General features: G+C 55.5%; 1 protein-coding gene across 5 annotated transcripts in view; it reads right to left on the reverse strand.

Annotated features, from left to right (window-relative positions):
- Positions 1-630: 630 nt before the first annotated feature.
- MGAT3 (beta-1,4-mannosyl-glycoprotein 4-beta-N-acetylglucosaminyltransferase) overlaps positions 631-22618 on the reverse strand; it is a 44065-nt gene continuing 22077 nt past the window's right edge. For all 5 annotated transcript variants that reach the window (XM_074390779.1, XM_010343433.3, XM_039463302.2 and 2 more), the window contains one exon: positions 631-5481. In XM_074390779.1, coding sequence (XP_074246880.1) covers positions 3879-5481 — 1603 coding nt within the window. In that variant the 3' untranslated portion in view covers positions 631-3878. The remainder of the gene's footprint in view (positions 5482-22618) is intronic.

Genomic DNA, 22618 nt, shown 5'->3' on the forward strand with positions numbered 1-22618 from the left:
AGGGTCCTTGCCCACTGCAGAGGGGTGGGCGCTCCTGGTCCCAGGAGCCTGGCTCACTTCTGCTTTTTTTTTTTTTTTTTTTTTTTTTTTGAGACGGAGTTTCGCTCTTGTTACCCAGGCTGGAGTGCAATGGCGTGATCTCGGCTCACCGCAACCTCCGCCTCCTAGGTTCAGGCAATTCTCCTGCCTCAGCCTCCTGAGTAGCTGGGATTACAGGCACGCGCCACCATGCCCAGCTAATTTTTTGTATTTTTAGTAGAGACGGGGTTTCACCGTGTTGACCAGGATGGTCTCGATCTCTCGACCTCGTGATCCACCCGCCTCGGCCTCCCAAAGTGCTGGGATTACAGGCTTGAGCCACCGCGCCCGGCCTCACTTCTGCTTCTTTCCGCCAGACCTCGGTCCAGCATCTTCCATTTCCCAGCTGCTTCCACTTGCCTCTGGGGGACACTTCGTACCTAAGTGAAGGTGCTTCCCGCAGCCCCCTCTCCCCACTGGCCATCCAGTCCTCAGGAAGGTCTTGCACCTCACTGATCCAGTAGCAAGGGCATCTTTAGCAAGACCAGAGCCACCTGCTCCCACCCCTTCCTGCCCCAGGGCAACTACAAACCTGCTACACAATGCACACAATTCAGACTTTGTAGCTGTTTTTATTATTAATATTATCTTCTCCTTTAAGCATCCCTTTAAGGGTGAAATGAAATCCAACCATTTACAGAGAAAATGATTTCAGAATGTACATATTGATTTTCCCTTACAAAAAAAATAATACTATTATTGATGTCCTTAAATTATACATTTCCCAGGGTCCTGCCTTCTGCTTGGGCTAGTCCTGTCTCCCCACCTGGACTCTTCCTCACTGGGCACTTAACCCAGACAGAGCTGTGGCAAGGAGATGCCCTCATTCCTCATCCCCCCAAAGCTCTCCCATGCTCTCCCGGGAAACCGACATGACCCATGGGTGGACAGGGCCAGCCATGCTTCCTGGATGCTTGGCACGGACAGGCCTCCTTGGTTCTCAGTCTTGGGGCCAGTTATTCCCAGGGGAAAATGTGGACATGGGGTGTGGCAGCAGTGTGCCGGTGGTCACATTCAGCTTGGTTTCCTTTCATATTGAGGGAGTGGCCCTGGGTTCCTCTGCCCCCCCAGATTCCCAGTGTATGCTGTGATATATGTGAAACTCTTCAACCCCGTGCCCTGGCCCCCCACTTCTCTGACAGCTGTTCTTTCCACCAATGGCGAGGCCTTCACTTCTACTGCTGTGAACAGGCCCTGCTCCACCAGATCTGTGAGGAAGGCAGGGCCCGGCAGCTCTTCCTTCCCTTAGCCCTGAGCTGGTGCCCTGGAGGGGCATCCCCACAGCAACTGAAGGTGCCGGGGCATGGGGTGAGGAAGTTGCCAAGGAGGGAGGCCCCAGGCCAGGGCCCAGGCATGATCAGGAGCCCTGAGATTCCCTGTCCATGGGGTGCAGCCTTGCCTGGATTGACCCAGAGCCACAGGGATCCCCTGACTTCTTGAGCTATCCCTCGGCCCCAAGAGGAAACAGAAAGGAAGGCTGCTGTGACTTCAAAGGAGGAGTTCCATGGGGGGCAGTCCCTAGATGGGAGCGAGAGTAGGTCAGAGCCCCTCAGCCCACTTCACATTGGCCTATCAACAGCTGCTCTGAGGCCAGCTCCCCACACCATGCCCTCACTGGGCACTTAACCCAGACAGAGCTGTGGCAAGGAGATGCCCTCCTCTCCTGGCCCATCAGGAAACTCCCATCGATAAGACACCAGAGAAAGCCCACTGGGGTAGGGGTAGGGGATGGGTGGGATGATGTGGCTGGGGTCAAGAGGGGCTGGGGAGGTAGTGGGCTCTCAGCTGCACAGCCCTCAGGTCAGAATTCTCATTCCTCAGACTGAAAGACAGACAGACGGACAGACCCTGCATCCCCTTTAGCTTTGCTTTCTAGGCTCCCCAAGGGTTTTCTGCCTCAGTCATATTGGGGAGCTGCAGGAGGTGTGGCCACAGGCCTCAGGAAGAGGACACCTGGGCCTGGGCTCCCCCAGCCACACACAAGCATATATTTACAGGGACACAGCAATACAGACATGTACAAATACACACCAAGCATGCACCCATGCCCATAAATATACACACACACACACACACACACGCACAAACATGAGCCATTCCACAGGCGAACTCTACATACTGACATCAGTGGGTAGTGCTTGAGGGGCCGAGGGAGTGTTTCCTCTTCCCACAGAGTGCAGACTTCTCACTGCCCTTGGCCCTGGGCTACACAATGAGGGGAACAGGAGCAAGCTGTTCCAGAAGCTCTGACAATGAGAGCTAGATCCGATGACTGAGTTATTGCTGCCCCCTTCCCCTCTCCCAGAGATGCTACTGTTTCCCCATTTCCATTCTCTTCTCCTCCATCAATAAGAGAACTCCCAAGGTGAGGCCAGGCACAGGGTGGCCCGCTGAAGACTACACTTCCCAGGTTCCCTTGCAGCTGCTTGTGGCCATGTGACTGAGTCCCAGCCAATGAGAGGCCGGCAGAGGTGAGCCTGCCAATTTTGGCATCTGCCTTTAGCAGGAAGTGGGTATGCCCTTCTTGCCTATTTCTGCTTCCCCCAGGCTTGGATACACACAGGACTGGGCGCTGGAGCAGCCACTCTGTACCCAGAATTGGAAGGTGCGTATGAAGAAACGCACAGCTGCCCTACCAGCTCTGGGCCATCTCACTCTAGACTAATTAGAAACCAGTGTCTGTCTTGCTTAAACCATGTATTTCAGGGTTGCTTAATCACAGCAGCTTAGAGTCTACTCCAAAGACACCCCAGCTACGAGGAACAGGAAGCATACAACTGGCCTTATTGTCCCTTCTTGGGCCCAGGACAGCCTCATGGCCCCTTCCTGGCTCCCAGCCCTAAGGAGGGGCACAAGAGTGATTGCACCTGGGACAGTGAACAGCTGGGACTGGGTATCAGAAGGAAGGTGTGATGGAGAGGGAGAGACAGATCCATGCGGAGGTCTCAGGTCTCATGTCAGTCTTCTCCCCACTTCCCCAGCAAGGCCCCACCTGCAACTGGATTCCTGTCCTTGCAAGGACGGAGTGCACAGTCCACAAGACAGCAATGTAACAACGGGAGAAGGAATGTCAAGGCCAGCTTGGAACTAAAAGGAAAATTCCTCAGGGTTCTTCAGGGCCCTGTGTTGGCTCACGACAGCCCGAGGGGACAGAGACAGACTCAGGCACCAGCCCCCGAGGGCAGCCATGTCTTGTCCTTTGGGGCAGGGGGTGGAGTTGTGTCTCCTGGCCCAGCACTTCTGACAACCCTGCAAAGCATCCCTCAGCACCTCCTCTTGGTGCGATGTGGTTTTTCATCCCCTCCCTCCCAGGTGTCCATGCTTCCTCCTGGACCCAAATGTATTTACTTACAGAGCCCCGGGTCCTCCTGGCAGGCCAGTCTCCCGCTTCGAGCCCAAGACCCAAGCCCAAATGGTGGGCTTCTTCCCGGCCTGGCAATGCCCCAGAGGCTGCCCCATGAGATCCTGAAGGCTCTCTTCCCCCACTCTGCTTGCCCTCCCCTGCTACCCAGGGACCACCAGCACACTCCAGTGGCACCTCCTGGCCACAGCAGTCTTGGCAGTCAGAAGGGCTACCCAGATGTCACGGTGTGCACACTCTCCCAGCAGGAGAGATGTTTTCTGAGCTCAAAGGCCTGACCCTTGATTCACAAGGGCTTTAGTAGGGAAACCCTACCCCCATCTGTACTCCTCACCCACACCTGGTCCCCTCAAGAACCACGGAGCCAGCGGGAGACAGGAGATAGCGCTAGGGGGCCGCCACCCCCGCCCTGCCACGCGCCCTATCAGATCATGCAGCCCTAGCCTTCTGCCTGGTCCAGTTTGCCCCGGGCGGGCAGCCTTCCCTCGGGACCCCTGTGGCGCCGCCCACCTGCCGCCGTGCTCCTGGGCTCCTGGTAGGGGTTGTCCAGCAGGTAGCGGAATTGGTTGTAGTTCTTGAGCAGGTACTTGGGCGCGTACATGTGCTCGCTGGGGTCTGCGGGCGGATACTCCTGCTGTGTGCCGTCGAACCAGCCCCCCGTGCGGATGAGGCCGCGGATGTAGTTCAGGTCCCGCTTGTCCTCGTAGTCACCCCAGCGCGGGAAGTCGCCGTTCTGGGCGGACACAAGCTTGAAGTAGATGCCCTCGGGCGTGAAGCACCAGGAGCAGTGCCAGCCAGCGAAGTGCAGTGGGCTGCCCAGTGACCACTGCACCAGGATGTGGCCGGTGCGGTTCTCGTACTGCCTGAAGTTGGGCATGGTGTAATACTGGCGGCGGCGCAGGCGGATGCCATCCAGCCCGTACACGGCCTGCAGCATGTCCACAGTGCAGCCCGACACCACCTCCAGGGTGCCCGGCTGCTTCCAGAAGAAGCCGTAGAGCGACTTGCGCATGTGGAAGGCGAAGGGCTCGGTCCAGCCGTCGTAGAGCTTGAGGAAGAGGACGCCGTCGCGGGCCGGGATCTCGTCGGCGTCGTCGATGATGAAGACGTCGTCGGGCCGTAGGTTGCGCAGTCGCGAGACGCCGTCCTGGGTGAGGAAGGTGCGCAGGTAGTCATCGGCGATCCAGCCGTCCTGCCGCCCTCCGGGCGGGAAGTGGTCCAGGAAGACGTACAGCACCTTGTGTCGGATGTACTCGAAGGTGCCGTTGGTCAGCATCTCCCGGAACTTGAGCGGCCGCGGCTCCCCGTAGGCGGTGAAGTTGGACTCGCACACCACAAAGGCGTCCACCACGTCGCCCAGCTCGTGGAAGCGCACGTCCAGCAGGTCAAACTCGTGGTTGACGTTGATGGCGTTGATGACGCGGCGCGGCACCTCCCTGGGCACCAGCCGCTCCTTGGTGGGCAGGTTGGAGTACTGCACCACAGTGGGCACGCCGCAGCTGGGTCCGTGCCAGCCGGGCAGGCACACGCATTCCACCCACTTGCGCCGCGCGCCCCGGCCCCCAGTGCGCTCCCGGGCGCTCAGCAGGTACCGGGGTGGGCGCCGGGCAGAGGAGCCATTGGCCCGCTCTGGCTTCTCCTCTGGCCGTCCTGGGAGCGGCCTCTCCAGCATCTTGGTACCGGGTTTGAAGCAGACGCCGCCCGCCTTGGTGCGCACGAAATACTCGGTGGTGTCCTCGGGTAGCACGAAGGCCACCCGGTGGAGCTCCTCGGTCGCCTTGCTGGGCGGCAGCGGTTGCAGCAGAGGCGAGTGGGAGTAGAGCGGGGTGCGCAGCAGATCTGGGCCTCCCGGCTCGGGGCTGGCCTGGGGCGTGACCGGCGCATTGTTCCAGAAGAAGCTGGACACCAGGTTAGGGCTGAGGGAGGCCAGTTCTCGGGGGAAGGTGACATAGGACAGGGTCTTGAAGAAGTGCAGGAAGGAAATGAGGCACAGGCCGGCCATACAGAACATGAGAAAGAGCTTGTAGCGTCTCATTTTCATCCTGCGGGAGAGAGAGATGGCAGACCCGTCAGGGCAGCCCAGGCTCCTTTCCCAGGAAGGGGACCTAGGAGGCCTCTGCTGCCACCTTGCCGGGGAATGTCCTAGCCAGCAGCACCTTGCCCCTGCATGGAGTGACCTCCTGCCCCCATGAGTCAACTCGCTGTACCAAGGCCCCTGGAAGCCCCAGCATTGATGACACAGGCATGCTCCGGCAGCCCTTCCCCAAGACCCCCAGCCACCACGTGCTCCCTCTGCAGCCTGCTCCTTTGCCTGGCCCACCCCACCCTGACTGTAGGGGCTGCACTGCTAGGCTTGGCTCCAGGAGCAAAGTGCACCCTGGGAAAGGCTCAACCCGCAATGCAGGCCTTGCCCCAGGACAGGAGTAGGAGAGCAGGCTGCAGGCTGCAGGCTGCCCTCGTGGGTCCTGTCCCTCCTCTCCTATCTTCTTTCTTATGGACATGCTTACAAACCTTTTGAATACTTTTTCACTGAAGAAAACTCACAGGTCTCAAGGGAAAACACTTAATTCTAACATATTTAAAGAATAAAACCAGGCCAGGTGCAGTGGCTCATGCCTGTAATCCCAACGCTTTCAGAGGCTGAGGCAGGAGGGTCGATTGAGCCCAGGAGTTCAACAGCTTGGGTAACGTAGTGAGACCCTGTCTCTACAGAAAATTTAAAAATTAGCCAGGTGTAGTGCCATGTGCCTGTGGCCCCAGTTACTCAGGAGGCTGAGGTGGGAGAATCACCTGAGCCCTCGAGGTTAAGGCAGCAGTGAGCCATGATTGCACCATTGCACTCATCCTGGAAGCACAGACTGAAACCCCGTCTCAAAAATAAAATTTCCCTTCATTAACCCATGCCCTTTACTAATTTCCAGGCATAAAAATTTGAGGTCGGCTGGGCACGGTGGCCCATGCCTGTAATACCAGCACTTTGGGAGGCCAAGTTGGGTGGATCACTAAGTCAGGAGTTTGAGACCAGCCTGGCCAACATGGCCAACATGGTAAAACTCTGTCTCTACTAAAAATATAAAAAAATAGGCCGGGCGCGGTGGCTCAAGCCTATAATCCCAGCACTTTGGGAGGCCAAGGCGGGTGGATTGTGAGGTCAAGAGATCGAAGCGATCCTGGTCAACATGGTGAAACCCCGTCTCTACTAAAAATACAAAAATTAGCTGGGCATGGTGGCGCGTGCCTGTAATCCCAGCTACTCGGGAGGCTGAGGCAGGAGAATTGCCTGAACCCAGGAGGCGGAGGTTGCGGTGAGGCGAGATCGTGCCATTGCACTCCAGCCTGGGTAATGAGCGAAACTCTGTTTAAAAAAAAAAAAAAAAAAATTAGCCAGGCGTGGTTGCGCACATCTAGCTACTTGAGGCAGGAGAATTACTTGAACCCAGGAGGTGGAGGTTGCAGTGAGCTGATGTGGCAACATTGCACTTCAGCCTAGGCAACAAGAGCAAGATTCCATTTGAAAAAAAAAAAAATTGAAGTCTGTCTCTGGCTTTATATGCAATTTTTCTGTTCTTGGTTTAATATTTTTCATAAATATTACCATATCGGATGCTAGGTCTAACCAAGTTGTTTTCCTCAATCAATGATAAATTTAAAAGATTTTGGGCCAGGCGCAGTGGCTCACGCATGTAAACCCAGCACTTTGGAAGGCCAAAGCAGGCGAATCACAAGGTCAAGAAATCAAGACCATCCTGACCAACATGATGAAACCCTGTCTCTACTAAAAATACAAAAATCAGCTGGGCATGGTGGCGCGCGCCTGTAATCCCATCTACTTGGAAGGCTGAGGCAGGAGAATTGCCTGCCCGGGAGGTGGAGGTTGCAGTGAGCAGATTATGCCACTGCACTCCAGCCGGTGACAGAGCAAGACTCTTTATCTAAAAAAAAAAAAAAATTTTTTTTGGTATCAGTAGAAATAAATGTACCAGTTCCTTTTAAATTCCACATATTACATGGCTATTGTGAATGAATCACTCTGTATTCATGAGTGACTATGATGTAACCATTGATACAGTTTATCAATTAGTTTATGGCTGTGGAATGGAGATGCTTGTATATTCTTATTCTCCAATTTAAATCAACTTTTTTTTTTTTTAAAGGCAGAGTCTTGCTCTGTCACCCAGGCTGAAGTGCAGTGTCGTGATCTTGGCTTGCTGCAGCCTCTGCCTCCCAGGTTTAAGCAATTCTCCCGTCAGCCTCCAGAGTAGTTAGGATTAGAGGCATACACCACCACACCCAGCTGGTTTTTATATTTTTAGTAGAGATGGAGTTTTGCATGTTGGCCAGGCTAGTCTTGAACTCCTGATCTCAGGTGATCTGCCTGCCTCGGCCTCCCAAAGTGCTGAGATTACAGGCGTGAGCCACCATGCCTGGCCCAACTAAACTTTTAATTTTAGAATATTTGTAGATTATCAGAAAAGGTGCAAAGACAGCACAGAGCTCAAACACTTTACCCATTGCTCCCATTTTACACCACTAGGTACATTTGTCACAACTAGGAAATGGACATCAGCATGTCAGCATTAGCCAAACCCTACACTGGATTTGGATGCCTCATTTTATGAATGAGCTGTAGAGCCACAGGGCACCTCTGACCGCAGCCATCCAGCTCATTTCACCCTTGAGCCTAGGCAGGCAGGCAGGCAGGCCAGGAGTTTATATCCGTTTGACCAATGAAAATGCTGGGTGGGGCCGAGTGGGACCAGTGACCTGTCGGGGGGACCCACCGGGTCACAGAAGAGGCTGAGACAGAAACCTCGCCTTTGGCATCTGACACTGTTCTTCTGCTTAGACATTCTTTCCCTTCAAATGTTTCCATCTGTGGTTTCTCTTTATTTCCGGTTCTTTCTCTGGGTCATACTCTCCCCCTCACTTTTTTGAGACAGAGTCTCATTCTGTTGCCCAGGCTGGAGTGCAGTGGCGCCACCTCTGCTCACCGCAACCTTCATCTCCTGGGTTGAAGTGATTCTCCTCCTTCAGCCTCCCAAGTAGCTGGGATTACAGGCATGTGCCATCATGACGGGCTAATTTTTGTATTTTTAGTAGAGATGTGGTTTTACCACATCACAGCACTTTAGGAAGCTGAGGTGGGTGGATCACCTGAGGTCAGGAGTTTGAGACCAGCCTGCCCAACATGGTGAAACCCCATCTCTAGTAGTGGCAGGCACCTGTAATCCCAGCTACTCGGGAGGCTGAGGCATGAGAATTGCTTGAACCTGGGAGGTGGAGGTTGTAGTGAGCTGAAATCACGACACTGTACTTTAGCAAGACTCCATCGCAAAAAAAAAAAAAAAGAAAAGAAAAGAAAGATAGGCACTTGGCTTCCAACAAAGCTCCTCATCATTCTGAACCTTAGTTTCTCCATCTGTGAAATGCACAGAGTCCCTGGCATGTAGCATGTGCTCGATAAGCTCTTGTTCCTTTCAATGCTCAAGGCTAGATACCCTCAATTTAATTTTCTCTAAGCCACATAGCCATAAGGCACAGAATCATGACATGATTGATCTAAAAATGTTAAGTACCATCTCCTCCAACTCCTTCATTTTATAGAGGGGGAAGCCAGAACCCAGGAGGCTCAGGGACCTGCCCAAAGTCACAACAGAGCTGGAGTGTGAAGTGGGCAGCTGTGCCCCTGCACCAGGTGCCCCTTGTGACCTCACCTTGGCAGAGTCCTGAGTAGGCTGATAAGGAGCAGCCGAGCTGCTGATCCCAACAGTCAGGGCAGCGCTTGCCCTGTTCAAGCTCAGATATCCATCCTCTAGTAAACACCACTGCGCCTGGCCTTAGTGGAGTATTTTCTCTACCCCACTGCTTCTGTGGACCTGCTTCTGTGGACCACACTCCAAGTTACACAACCGGTGGGCATCGCCTGGGACTGCCGTTCAGACTCTAGATCCCCTGGCAGCACGAACAAAGGCTTTAGCAAAGCAAGGTAAGAGGAACCCAGAGAGGCAAGGAAACAGCCTGCTAGGCATAAAGGGCCTCCGTGGACCTGCTGAGGTCAGATTGACCCAGCTGCCCCTTGGCTGCCTTTCAGGATCTAGTTACTCGCAGCCAGCTGTGCCCTTCTGAGCACTGACTCACCAGTGCTTGGGAGCTCCCCTCTGAGTCACTGGAGCCTTTAGGCCACAGCTGCTTGATAAGGCCTCAGTCTGGCTTGCTGCTGAGAATCATGGATCTGAGCATGTTTCCCTCATCACTCAGGTTGCTAGGAGGCTCAGAAGCACACAGTGGTTAGCCCAGAGTGTGTCAACAGTGCCTCACAGATTACATTTTCTTGGGCTCCTTCACTTGCAGCTGCCTGCATAGTTTCAATCCTTTTCAGCTCAATTCCTTTCTATCTTTTCATTTTTTGATTGAGACAGCATATAAATAAAATGAAATAATTAAGCACTGGCACTCAGGGTCTCATTTAAGTCTCTTAAACACCCTGGTGGGTCATTTAAACTGCCCTGTTTTAACAGATGGAGAAAATGAGACTCAAAAAGATGGCAAGACTTTCCCCAAAGGACATTAAGGAGGTGGCTGGGTCAGGCCGAGTCAGGACTTGAACCTCAGTTCTGGTTCTCAAGCCAGCGCCTCTCTCCCTCACCACAGCTGAGACCACCAGATGCCTCCGTAGTGCTGGTGTCCCAGCTGTGGGCTGAAGCTATGGACCCAAACTGGGCCCCAGTTGGTGGCATTTCTGCTTCCATTACAAAGCTTCATCAAGGCTGGGCATAGTGGCTCACGCCTGTAATCCCTGCACTTCGGGAGGACAAGGTGGGCAGATCGCTTGAGCCCAGGAGTTTGAGACCAGCCTGGGCAACATGGCTAAACCCTGTGTCTCTAAAAAACAAAAAAAATTAGCAGTGTGTGCTGGCCCGTGCCTGTGATTCCAGCTACTTGGGAAGCTGAGGGGGGAAGACTGCTTGAGCCCTGCACGTCAAGGCTGCAGTGAGCTGAGATCACAGTACTGCACTCCAGCCTGGGTGTGGGATTGAAACCCTTATCTCAAAAGCAAAAACAACAAAGCATCAAAAAACCATCAGGTGTAGCAATAAAACTATCACTGAGGCTGACAGTGCCCCCGGCACTGTAACATGTCCTAAGCATGTTACACGTGTGACTGCACTGAATCCTCCCAACACGAAGCAGGTGGCCTTGTATAAGGAAACCAAGATGATGTCGCTCGCACAGCGCTGCAAAATAGAAGGATCACACCGGATCCTGTAGGGTCACTGATGGGCTTGTGTCCAGTGGTAAAGCTGTCCTGAGCCCCTTCCAGCTGCCAAGTTCAACCCAAGTGGGGTAACAGGGCCCCTGAGGAGTCCACCTGTGACCAGTGAAGACAACCCAGTGGATGGTGCAGCCCCCGTGGCATCTGATCCACACAGCGTGCCACAGGGTGCCCACCCAACCCACGCCACTCATTCAGCAGGAATTCTGCCAGAGTCCCCTGTGTGCCAGGCACCTCAATGGGCACTGGGAATATGGGGGAGACAGGATGAACCAAAATCCCTGTCCTCAGTGAGCCTGCTGGGCAGCCAGCAGGTAGGAGCCTGCGTATACTACAAACACGAGTCAGGTCGGAAAACTGCACACCCAAAGGAACCGTGCTCCGGAGAAAGACAAAGCGGGTAACGGGCAGGAAGGAGTGCGTCGTGCGTCCAGTGATGAATGGGGTGGGGGCAGGGCAGGCTCACTGGGGAGGCGACGTGAGCAGAGACTCCACACAGGAGAGGGTGCCAGGGAAGAATGTTCCAGGCAGAAGGCACAACCAGTGACCTGGCAGGAATGTATGCACACAAGTGAAGAACAGCAAGGTGGGTGGGATGGAGCAAGCGAAGGGATGTGGGGGAGCGGGGCAGGGAATGAACCCAGGTCACACAGGGCCGGGAGCCATGGTTAGAAATGTGGCTTTCACTGGAGGACTCAAAGAAAGGAAGGCCATGGCCTGACCTTGGTGTGAACGGCTCACTTTGGCTGCTCTGCTGGGAATGGACACGCACTTCAAGAGCAGGGCAGGGGAAGCCAGGAGGCCACAGGCAAGTCAGGGTGGCTTCCCCCACAGTGGAGGGTGTAAAGTGTGCTCAGATTCTGCTGGATTTGCTGAAGAGCTGGATGTGAGCAAGGCAGCACACTGGGTGGCCCCACGCACTGGTAGAACGGACCAGCCCTTGACTGGGGTGGAGAAGGCCGGCCCTACCCAGCAGGGCTGGGGGTTGTAGCCATCATCAGTCTCTGCAGGGCCTTGCCCTAACCATTACTTCTCCTGCAGACTACAACGCTGAGGCTGAGCATGAAGGACACGGCCAAGGTCGCACAGCTGGCTAGCAGTACGTCCCGGGCTAACCTTGGTCTCTGGATCCAAACATCAGATGCTTTCTGCAGCATGCTGTCTAGAAGTTTTACCCGAGGGATGGGCGGCATAGGAGATGCTTTATGTCTGTGGTCCCCCTGTGGCCTCGGGGAGTGGGAGCTGCAGTATGGGAGGCATCATTCAGCCCCCTGCCCCACTCCCACCCACTTCCTTGGATGTACGTAGCTTGAGGTCCTCCAGCAACTCAGGATGCCAGGAGGGTCACTGTGGTCAGGACTTGCCTGGAGAATAACGTTAGTTGAGCTAGGACTCGGGGCCTCCCCTGCGCTGGGCCATTGCTCTCTATGGCCCAGGTAGGCAGTTCTCTGAGGACAAAACCCCTCTCCAGCTCCTTCCCACTGCCAAGGCTGATCTCTGTTAGTGCAGATGCCATACTCTGGCCCTTACTCAGTTTGTTAAAATTCACCTAGTATTTCTTAGATGCCTGCTCTGTGCCAAGATTGGCCTCCCTGGAACCAAAGCACCCACCCCTGCCCCAAGCCAGAGCCCATCCCAAACTCTCTCAATCTCCCCCTGGCTCTTCATCGTAATCGAAGTTCTTATAGTCTCTATGAACAGAGCAGGTCACCTGACCTCTCTCAGCCTCAACTCCTCCATCTATAAAATGGGTATCATTATCTCTGCCCTGCTTATTTCAAGTAAGAATCAGAAAGACCTAGCCACAGCCTCAGCCCCGGTCAACACTAAACTTACTTTCCCCTAGAAGTCTGTCTTCCCAGCTGGCATACAAGCTCCCTGGAGCAGGGAATGTACACAGCAGGTGCTCAATGAAACCACCCTGCACTACCCTGGACCTCTACAACTTCCTCACTGTCACTTCCATGTACTCGGACTCCCCAGTTCAAATCCCAGCTTTGCCACTCCTGTCGGTGTGGTCTTGTACAGGTGAACCACTTTTCTGTACCTCTGTTTTCTCATGGATAGTGAGGGCTGAAAAAAATCCCCATGAGAGGCCTAGCACACAGTAAGCACTCAGTGATAAGAGCTAGCTCTTCCTCTCCCTATTATTATTTCTCAGCCTGGCAGAGAAGAGAAACAATGAGCCTTTGGGTGGGGGCACAGCAGAAGCAGAGGTTTGGAGGTGAGTCCCTGGCATGGCCTCAGCCTGAGTGGGTACTGTCCTGTCTCAGAGCAAAAGGGAACAAAACCTGAACCTCCTGTGGGGAGGGAACAGAGGCCAGGAAGCCACGCCTCCTGAAACTCCAGGAGAAGGGGGGCTTGATGTCCCATCCCCACCCCACTGCCAGACACCCTGTGAGTTGCACCCAGCTCCAGAGGCCTGTGCCTTTAAAATTTTTTTTAGACAGGGTCCTGTCTTACTCTGTTGCCCAGGCAGGCCCAGTACAGTGGGGTGGTCATGGCTCACTGCAGCCTCAAACTCCCGGGTTCAAGCAATCCTCCCACAGCAGCCTCCTGAGTAGCTGAGACCACAGGCATGTGCCACCTCTTGGCTGATTATTTAAACATTTTTTTTTTTTTTTTGTAGAGATGAGGTCTCCCTACATTGTCAGACTGGTCCCACTTCCTGGGTTGAGGTGATGCTCCCACCTCGGCCTCCCAGTATTGGGATTGCAGTTGTGAGCCACCATGTTTGGCCGGACCTGGGTCTGTTGGGTAAGTGGTAGAGCATGGGCCAGGCGCTTTCTGGCAGCCAGGTGATCCTGGACACGGGAGTCGGAAGCTGACGTGGGATGACAGCAGGCCTCAGGCAGTGGCCATGCTCTGGAGGGTCTGAGCTGGACAGACTTCCTTCCTTCCCTCCCTCTTCCCTCCTCTTCTGCTGTTTTTCTTTGGGCTATGCTTGGAAGGCTGATGGGCTGAGGGAGGGAAGCCGATGAGCCCAAACTCTGTGACCCAGCCATGACTTCACATTCAGAACTACGGTGGAGCCCAGCCGGAGGGAGCTGGCCAGGGAGAAAGGAGGTGCTCCACGGAGGCCACTGACTTGTCATGGGAGCTGGCCAGCTGGCAGCAGTCTCCCAGGGGCAGACTCACAGTGACAGCTGTCACTTGGTGATGGGAGGCTCCTGTGGAGCTCTCCGTGGTCCTGAGCTTGCCTGCGCTGACCAGGGTCCTAGCTCAGCCAACAGGGTGCCCTTGGCTGGCCACACCCTGGCCCCTGCCAGCCTCCTCCGTGGTTCAGACGGTTCATGTCTTAACAGTCATTTCCCCTGTCTCCCACCTCTGGCCCCTTCTCTGCCTGCCCCTCAATACCTGATCTCTGGTGTCTTCAGCTGGGGGACTCAACTCCTCCAGAAGAGGCCAACTGTCATGTGTGTCCAGCAGTGGGCAGACTCAACAGCCAGTGAGCACTCAGGGCATCCCTGGAATGTTCGTGAGGGGCATTTTGGAGACTTCCAGGCACACCCTCAGCCTCCACTCCTGGGCAGGAAGTAGCTCATCCACGGCCCGCAGCCCTGGTACACCTCAGAGTGGACCTGCACTACCTCTCCAGGAGTTAGTTCATCTGCTTGAAAGGGCTTCGCACTGAAGCCCATCTCCCTGTGCTCCTTCTACCCCGGCCCGGTCCTTCCCCATGCGACCTGAGGGCTCAGCCGCCTCCAAAAGGAAGTCAGGAGGCACATCTTTGCAGCAATCCCTGCCATGTGCAGCAGCTCCTGGGGCACAGGGTAGGCCAGTGGCCACAATGGCCAGATCCGAACACTGCTTTTGACCTTGGCCAGTCTCTCTGCCTCATGCCTCAGTTTCTCCCTCCATGATACGCAGGTATAACCATTTATATCTCGCAGGGTTGTTGTGAGAGTCAAGTGAGTTAATCCCAGAAAAAAGCTAGGCGGCATGCCTAAGCACACAACAGATGCTCAGGACATGCTGGCTCCACTATTACTGCAAGTCTGGAGGATTTGGTTTGAATCCCAGTGCCATGACTTACTTGCTGTGTGCCCTTTGGCAAGTTACTTAGCCTCTCTGGTCCTAAGTCTTCTCTGATGTAAAAGGAAGATGTCACCCTGTTACGCAGTCCTGTGGAAGACCTGGCTGAGCCATGGTGTCAAAGCATTCTGCATGGGGCCTGGCCATTAGCAGAGGTTCTATAAATGCGTGTTTTTCTTTCTTTCCTTCCATTTGGGTTTTCTGCTGGACAACCAGATGCAGATGATCCCCTGAACGTACCAGGCCTTGCTCCTGACTGGCTTTATTACCTTTAAGAAAGGTAACAAAGACCCCTTTATTAAGGTACAAAGGGAGCTGGGTCAACTTGAGGGCTGCTTAACCCTAACTAGCACCCCCAGTCTATGGGGCCTTTATCAGTAACTCATGAGGCATTCAGGACCTAAGGCCAGACTCTGGGGAATCTGGAGACCAGCCGAGGCCTTGGTCCAGAGGCCCGTGACTAATAATTTGGTCCAAGCCTTCACTCAGGCCAGTGCCCCGCCCCCGCAAGTGCACAGCTGGCCTCTGCATATCCACTTCCAACAGCTGCCCATTCCAGTCCCTTTGGGCTGCTAGAAATTCTTTCTTCTGTTGACCTTCATCAGTTTCCCTGGAACTTCTGCTACTGGTTCCTTCCCTGGGGTAAAGCAAAGCGAGTCAGCATCTCTGGGGTCAGAAGACAGTAATCACATCCCCTAGACTCTGAGACTAAATGCAGCATGAGGTTTCAGGATCCCACATGGGGAGACGGGCAGAGGAAGTGGCTGCAGAACATGACTGATCCTGGAGTCCCGGCGAGACTGGAGAAAGAAGTGCTGCTGTGCTGTCCTCCCCACTCATCATCTGACTTGTTCCTGTGACTGACACCCATCCACAAGGCAAGCCTACACAAAGTGGTCACTCTGCAGTGACGTCTCATCCCAGCTACTGGTGGACATCAGGGATGCAGCTATGTGTGTCTCCACTTTGCAGATGAGGACATGGAGGCCTCAAGAGGTTAAGCGACTCACTCAGCCACGCACAGTGGATAGGAATGAAACCGACAGAAACTGAGACTCCCCATACATCCTGCAGCTGCTGGCAGGTGGAATGCAGATCTGGGGATTCTTCTTCAGGCCAAAGACAAGTGGCCTGGATGAGGAGGGCCTGGTAGACCATGACACCCAGCCCCCGGGAATTTTGCTTCCCTGGCAGGCTCAGAGGGAAGGAGTGTGCTTCGGGGCCAGGCCTGGCCAAAGACTCCATCTTCCCTGGATGACCAGAGTCAAATCCTTGCAAATCCCATTCACCATGGGGCAGGTGGGACAGCGTCTGCTGTGCCCACCATGGATGAAGAAACTAGGTCGAGGGAGGAGAGACAGAACTACAAGGGGAGCAGTTCTTGGATTAGGCAGGCAGGGTTCAGGGAAGACAGGGTGCCCAGTCCACCAGAATACCCACGAGAGTCTCAGCTCCGCAGAGTCAGCCCCTCTCTCTGCTAGCTCAGCTCCAGGGTGGAGGCCTTGCCAAAGGCTCAGCCCAACACTCACCCCCAGGAGCCCTTTCCATGGCAACACCCCCCCCCCACCTCCAGCCCCTGTGCAGGCACCACTCTCTCCCCTCCAAACCCATCCCCTTCAGCTGATCCCAGCCCCCTGCAGGCTGCCTGAGGACTTTCCCACAGAGTGGTCGGCAAGTGTCTGGGAAAGTTGGTTCCCAAAGCTGGGATCTACCTCTGCTAGGACTCTGCCCCTCCCACACTGGTCACTGGTCCACCCAGGACATCAGCTTCTCATCCCCAGAGGCCCGTTCCATAGTGTTTTTGTTTTTTAGAGACCTCACTATGTTACCCAGGCTGGATATGAACTCCTGGACTCAAGCAATCCTCCCACCTCAGCCTCTCGAGTAGCTGGGACTAGTCTAGCACCACCATACTCGGTTTAAGTTAATTTAATTTGAATTTGAATAGCTGCATGCTCTGGTGGCTATTGCATTAGGTGGTGCAATTTAGACTGAATGGGAAGGGCAGGAGGCAGGGAACCAACCAGGTCCACCACGCCAGCACCCTGGACCTCATGGGGAGAGCCATGAGCTGGAGCAAGGGAGCATCCCAGGCACCCAGCCTGGGAGATGGGCTGTGAAGAAAGGGCCAGGGACGGGGCGGTGGTGAGCTGATACCTAGGTCCCAGCTGAGAGGGGCTCATAGAGCACTGGGTAACTATAGGAGGGAGGGATGCAGCTCTGGGGGGCAGCCTGACAACAGGGTGCAGGGGCATTAGGCAGGTGATTGGCAGAAGGAGACCTTGGGAGGGGAGGTGGGCTAAAGGCAGCCTCAGGGTCCGATATACAGAAGTACAGATGTATCCCATGGACCTGGTCCCGTGGGCACTGAGGACAGCTATTTCCCAGACAGGTCCCTGGAACTCCCCTCCAGGTGTCCCAGGACCCGAAAGAGGGGTGGAGTGGAGAGAGAAAGAAAACACAGCCCAGGGCCCTGCCCCCAAAACACAAGAAGATGCTCCCAGCTTTTCAATTTCAGACACTGAGTTCCTTGCAAGATTTGGTTTGAAGGAAAACTTGTATAGTAAAAAAAAAAAAAAAAGTCTGATAAGGCCTGCTGTGAATCCATTCCTCACACCACAAGCAGGGAGAGGAGGCCCTGAGGAGGGGGTGACTTGGTGGAGGCTGCACTGCAAGCAGAACCCAGGTCTCTCTGACTCCAGAGAGGCAGGGGCGCTAGGCTGGGCTTTTCCATCTCGGATCTTCAGCCCCCAGCCCAGGCAGGGAAGGGACCATATGGACATCAGGGGGAAGGGGGCAGAGGGCGGCTGTCCCCCCTGGGGCTAGTGGTGCCTGTGCACATTTCACGAGGGCCTGAGGGCTCTGGCTGCCTCCTACACACAGAGCCTGGAATGGAGAGGTGTAAGTTGCCTCAGGGGAACAGGCCAGGCCACAAGTGGGCAGTGGCTCCTGCCCCAAGCATCCAGAGCAAATATTCAGTGAATGTTTGGGATTAGCCAGAGGAATGAGTACTGTTGGAGGCATCTCAGGCACAGGGCTCTTTATCTCTCAGAGAGGGGTCCGCCCTCATGAAGAGAGGCCCTCTGCAGGGCCAGGAGGCAGTGGGAACCCGTGGGGACTGCGGACTGCGCCAGGTGCCGGGAATGTGCCCCGGGCTGTGAGAGGGTTGAGGGAATGTGAAGACTGGAGCAACTGGCCTCACTTCATTCCACCCCCACAGGCACACAGGGCCTCAGACTCACAGCAGCAGGTGACAGCAGCAGGATCCACAACCACCTGCAGCCTCAGGGCTTCTCAAAGCTTCAGGGGCAAAGTCCAGGCTGCTGCCTTCAGCCTTGCCCAAGGCAAGGGCCTCTCTCACCCCCACCACCATCAGGAGCCCATGGGCCTGGCATTTTCAGGTCACAGGGCTCTCTAGCTCTGGTAGATGACTAGATCAGCTGCCCAGGAAAGCTGCGGCTGCCCATCCTGCCAACTGCCTGAGCCCCTCTGAGCAGCCTCAAACCATGTGAGCACCCCGGTGGCACACTGCAAGGCCAGGCTGCAATTATGTTTTCCAGAGCCCAAAGTTTCCAGAAAGGCCAAGGGGACCCAGGGCAGCCCTTCCCACTGCTGCCCAGTTCCAACAAGAACAGGTCACCTTGGACAGTGTGCCGTGTTGGGGTCTCCTGCAGCTTGAAGAAGGCTCAAGGTCCAAAACATCAGGAAACCTCCAAGGTGAGGCCCAGACTCCAAGAGGCTCCGAAAGCCCTGGCTCCTGCCTGACACCGCACACCCCTACCCTGATCTATCCTGGAGCTGGCACTCCACATCCATCTGCCCCCTGCCCACACCATGCTGGCCCATCTCCATCCAGGCTGTCCACATGCCCTCCTCCCCTGAACTCCCATCCCCTCACCCACATTATTTTCCTCTAGCCTCGATCGCCCAGAACTTGGAGACAAGCAAGGGAGGGGTCCCATGCCGCCGGCACTGCCTCCTTGGGGAGTTTGTTTGCTGCTGTCTGCCTGACGCTGGCCTCCAGCTAACCTGGCCTGGCCACAGATCCAGGGATGCCCAAGCCCCTGTGCCCACAGCTTCCCCTTGCCAACCTGTAATCGTAGAGGGGGCGCTATATTCTAAAAAATGTGTCCCCCAATGTTCGTGTGTAGGAGATTTAATCCCCAGTGTAGTTGTGTTGAGAGGTGTGGACTTGTGGACTTTTAAGAGGTGATTAGGCCATGAGGGCTCCCCACTCATGGGGGGATTCATGTTGTTACTGTAGGAGTGGGTTGGTTATCGTGTTTCTGATAAGATCATGGGCTCAGCCCTGCCCCTCTGTGTGGGTGAATGCTTCTGCCCTTCTGCCATGGGATGATGCAGCACGAGGGCACTCACCAGATGCCAGCTCCTGGACCCTGGACTTCCCAGGCTCCAGATCTGTGAGACAGTTTTGCTGTTTACAAACTATCCGGTCTCAGGTATTCTATGACAGCAGCACACACAGGATTAAGAGTGGGGAAATGAGAGAACAGCACATCTGAGGCCTCCCCCAGAGCTGCCCTCTGACAGGCTATGCTCAGTGCCTTAGCTGTTTTCTAACCTCAGGTAGACATCCGCCTCCCACTGTATTTCAAAGAGGAGAAAATCAACATTCAGAGAGTCAAAGTGACAAGCCCTGGCACTCCCCGTAAGTGACATGCATCTGACCCTACCTTGTGGCCCACACCACCAAGACTCCAGCCTGCATTGCAGCTGCCGGACCCCTGCCTGGGCCCCTCCCAGCCATTGCCACCTCCCTGACCTCACCTGGCCTGCGCCTGCCTCGAGGCACAGTGTCTAGTTCCCTCTGCAGCCACCTGCTCCCAACTCTGCCTGGCTTTCATGGCTGTAAAGCAGCAGTTTCCTCCCTAGAGGCTGAGCCCAGGTGTCAGTTAGGTGACCACGGGGGAGCTGACCTTGTCCCAAAAGGTGCCGGCCCTGCCTTCCATCTGGGCTGTTTCCTGACTCCACCTCTTCACAGTTGCCTCACCTCTCCAGCCTCAGCCTCCTCCTTTGTAAAACACATAACCAGGCAGCAGTGAGAGGCAGCCCCACCTTCCCAGAGCCACTGCTAGATGCCAGGTGCTCGAGGAGGTAGGGGCACTGTGGTTTACAGGTGGAGAGCCTGTCAGGGCCAAGCGCTCAGTAAAATGCATGTCCATCTCTTGTGAGCCTTGCCTTGCTCCCTCTTGGGGTGGGAGAGTCCCCAAGAACTTTGCCCTGACTCCCAGAGGGGCTGCCAAACATTCTTAGTGGGATGAAGACAGGAAACCAAGGAACACAATACGTACAGAAGAGCTCAGAAATAAACTCTCTGCACAGCAGGCCCCGAGTCTCTGACAAAGTACTGGACAGGGACAGGGCGGGGGCCAGGAAGCCTGAACCCCCTCAGTCTCCCCTGCAAGGGGCCCTAGCAGTCTGCAGCCTTTTGGGAGGAGTTAGGGTCTCCCTGGGAGTGGGGGCAGAGGCTGGATTCTGCCCAGAGGAGATGGCCAGACAGCTATTGTACTGCTGGCTCCAAGCCCAAGGGTCCACCCTTAGCAAGGCATTCATTCCCCCGTGTGGAGAATGCCCCTCTTGAGGGTGAAGACATAAATCACACCATACCCTGGATGGAGGCTGAGCGAGGCTGAGCCCAGAGCTTCGAGCATCCCTGCTGCTGGGGAACTTTGCACACAATGCCCCACCTCCAATGCCTCACCCTCCAGGGACTCCTCCCTCTCCCTAGCCCTTGCCTTCCCTGGGGGGCTGCCCTCAGCCCAGCCTGCTCAGGAGTTCCCCCACGCTGTCCCCTAAGCCTGGAGAGGAATTTCCTGTTTGCTTGTCTTGCTCGTGGTGGTGGCTGATGCACAGAGAACAGCGCAATAGCATCCAGTGGAAGAATGAGTGAATGAATGTCCTGTCGCTCTGCCCCTAAGCCTTGTGTCTCTGTCAGATGGTGTGGCGACTGCCTGGGAGGGCTGCTGAGAGGCTCCCGTGGAAAGAATAGAACCGATGACACGCGATGCCGTGTGTGTGTGTGTGTGTGTGTGTGTGTGTGTGTGTGTGTGTCAGGGAAAAGGGACTCCCAAGGGCACAGGGGCCTTGCCATCTCTGCAGAGGAAGGCCGGCAGGGACTGATGGCCGGAGGGGTGGGGGTAGGAGTTGGGGCCAGGGGGGTGAAGGAAGGAGGAACAGAGAGGAGGTCGGAGTGGGATGGGGGCTGCTCAAGCCTGTAATTATTAATTGGGCAGATGATTAATTATTAACAGAGCTTCGGGTTAGAGGAAGAAACGGCTTCTTTTTTTTTTTTTTTTTTTGAGAGGGAGTTTCGCTCTTGTTACCCAGGCTGGAGTGCAATGGCGTGATCTCGGCTCACCGCAACCTCCGCCTCCTAGGTTCAGGCAATTCTCCTGCCTCAGCCTCCTGAGTAGCTGGGATCACAGGTACGCGCCACCATGCCCAGCTAAGGTTTTGTATTTTTAGTAGAGACGGGGTTTCACCATGTTGACCAGGATGGTCTCGATCTCTTGACCTCGTGATCTACCCGCCTCGGCCTCCCAAAGTGCTGGAATTACAGGCTTGAGCCACGGCGCCCGGCGAAACACAGCTTCTTCTAATTCATTAATAGGCCCGTGTTGCCAGCCCCTCCACAAAGGCTTAAGCTCCCATCATTATGGGACCACTGAGGCCAGCAGGATAAATCCTCAAGACCCCCTGTACCTTGGGCTTTCAGCTCCCTCCCCACCTCCTAGTCCACTCCGCCTTACAGGTCCAAATTACCCTGCCCTGCCCCATCTGAACAAGAGGAGGGAGGGTCGCCAGCTCTGCCCTGCCCTGGCTTCCAGGGTCAGAATGCCCCCATTCCCACACCCAGGGCTCCTGGTGATGGGGTGCCTCACCTCCAGTCTGTGCTGGGGGTGGCGATCACCAGATAACAAAGGAGGCCGAGGAAAAGCCAGGAGGGAGGGGGTTGGGCTAAGTTATTCTGCCTCTGCTGGAGGGTTCTCTTGGACCTTGGGCTGTCCTGGGTGCCCACCCCCAATCTCTCAGCAGTCGGCGAGGGGCGGGGGCTGCTTTGGGACCACAGCTCTCTGAAGTCTAGCCTCAAAAGGGGGTGGATTTAAATCCTGCCCCTTACCAACCCCACTGGGTGATCTTGGGCAGGTCACTGAATACCCTGGGCTTGATGCCCCTATCAGCAAGGTGAGGCCATCCAACCCCGAGGGGATTAGAAGGAATAACATCCAAAGAGGCTTGACACAGGCCAGTCCTCTGAGCTGGGTTCGGCCTCACCACGTGCCCAGCAGAGGCGCAGCAAGGCCTGCAGGCACCGTTCCCTCGATGCTCCCAGGATGGACCTCTCTCTGCCTCCTCTGACACCCCAGGTCCTCACTGGCTTCCCTCCTGCCTCCGCAGCAGCCAGGGGCACCGCCAATTCCCCATTAGGCCACATCTCTCCACTCAAGCCCTCCCGTGGCCCCATCACACTCAGAATAAAACGCAGACTCCTCTGCGCGCCATGCGCCCTGCCCATCCGACCATCTGACGCCTGCACCTCTGCTGACTTCGCCTCCCTTGTCCCCCAGGCTCCGGCCACACTCCCACCTTCCTGTCTCCTACACTCTCCAGGTGTGGCCCCATTCCAGGGTCCTTGCACCAGCTGATTCCTCCGCCTGGAACGCCCTTCCTCAGGTCCCTGCTCACTCTGATGCTACCGGTCAAGGTGCCCCTGAGCAGCTGGCTGAAGTGCTGCCCCTGCCCCCAAGGCCTCTCTCCAGGCCGTCCCTTCCAGCACTCATCCCTGCGGAGGTGATCCCGCTTCACTGTTTATGTCTCCCCTGTCCTCACCCCATTGGCTCAGCCACAGG

The sequence above is a fragment of the Saimiri boliviensis genome, chromosome 21 (assembly GCF_048565385.1).
Source record: "Saimiri boliviensis isolate mSaiBol1 chromosome 21, mSaiBol1.pri, whole genome shotgun sequence".
Classification (NCBI taxonomy): domain Eukaryota; kingdom Metazoa; phylum Chordata; class Mammalia; order Primates; family Cebidae; genus Saimiri; species Saimiri boliviensis.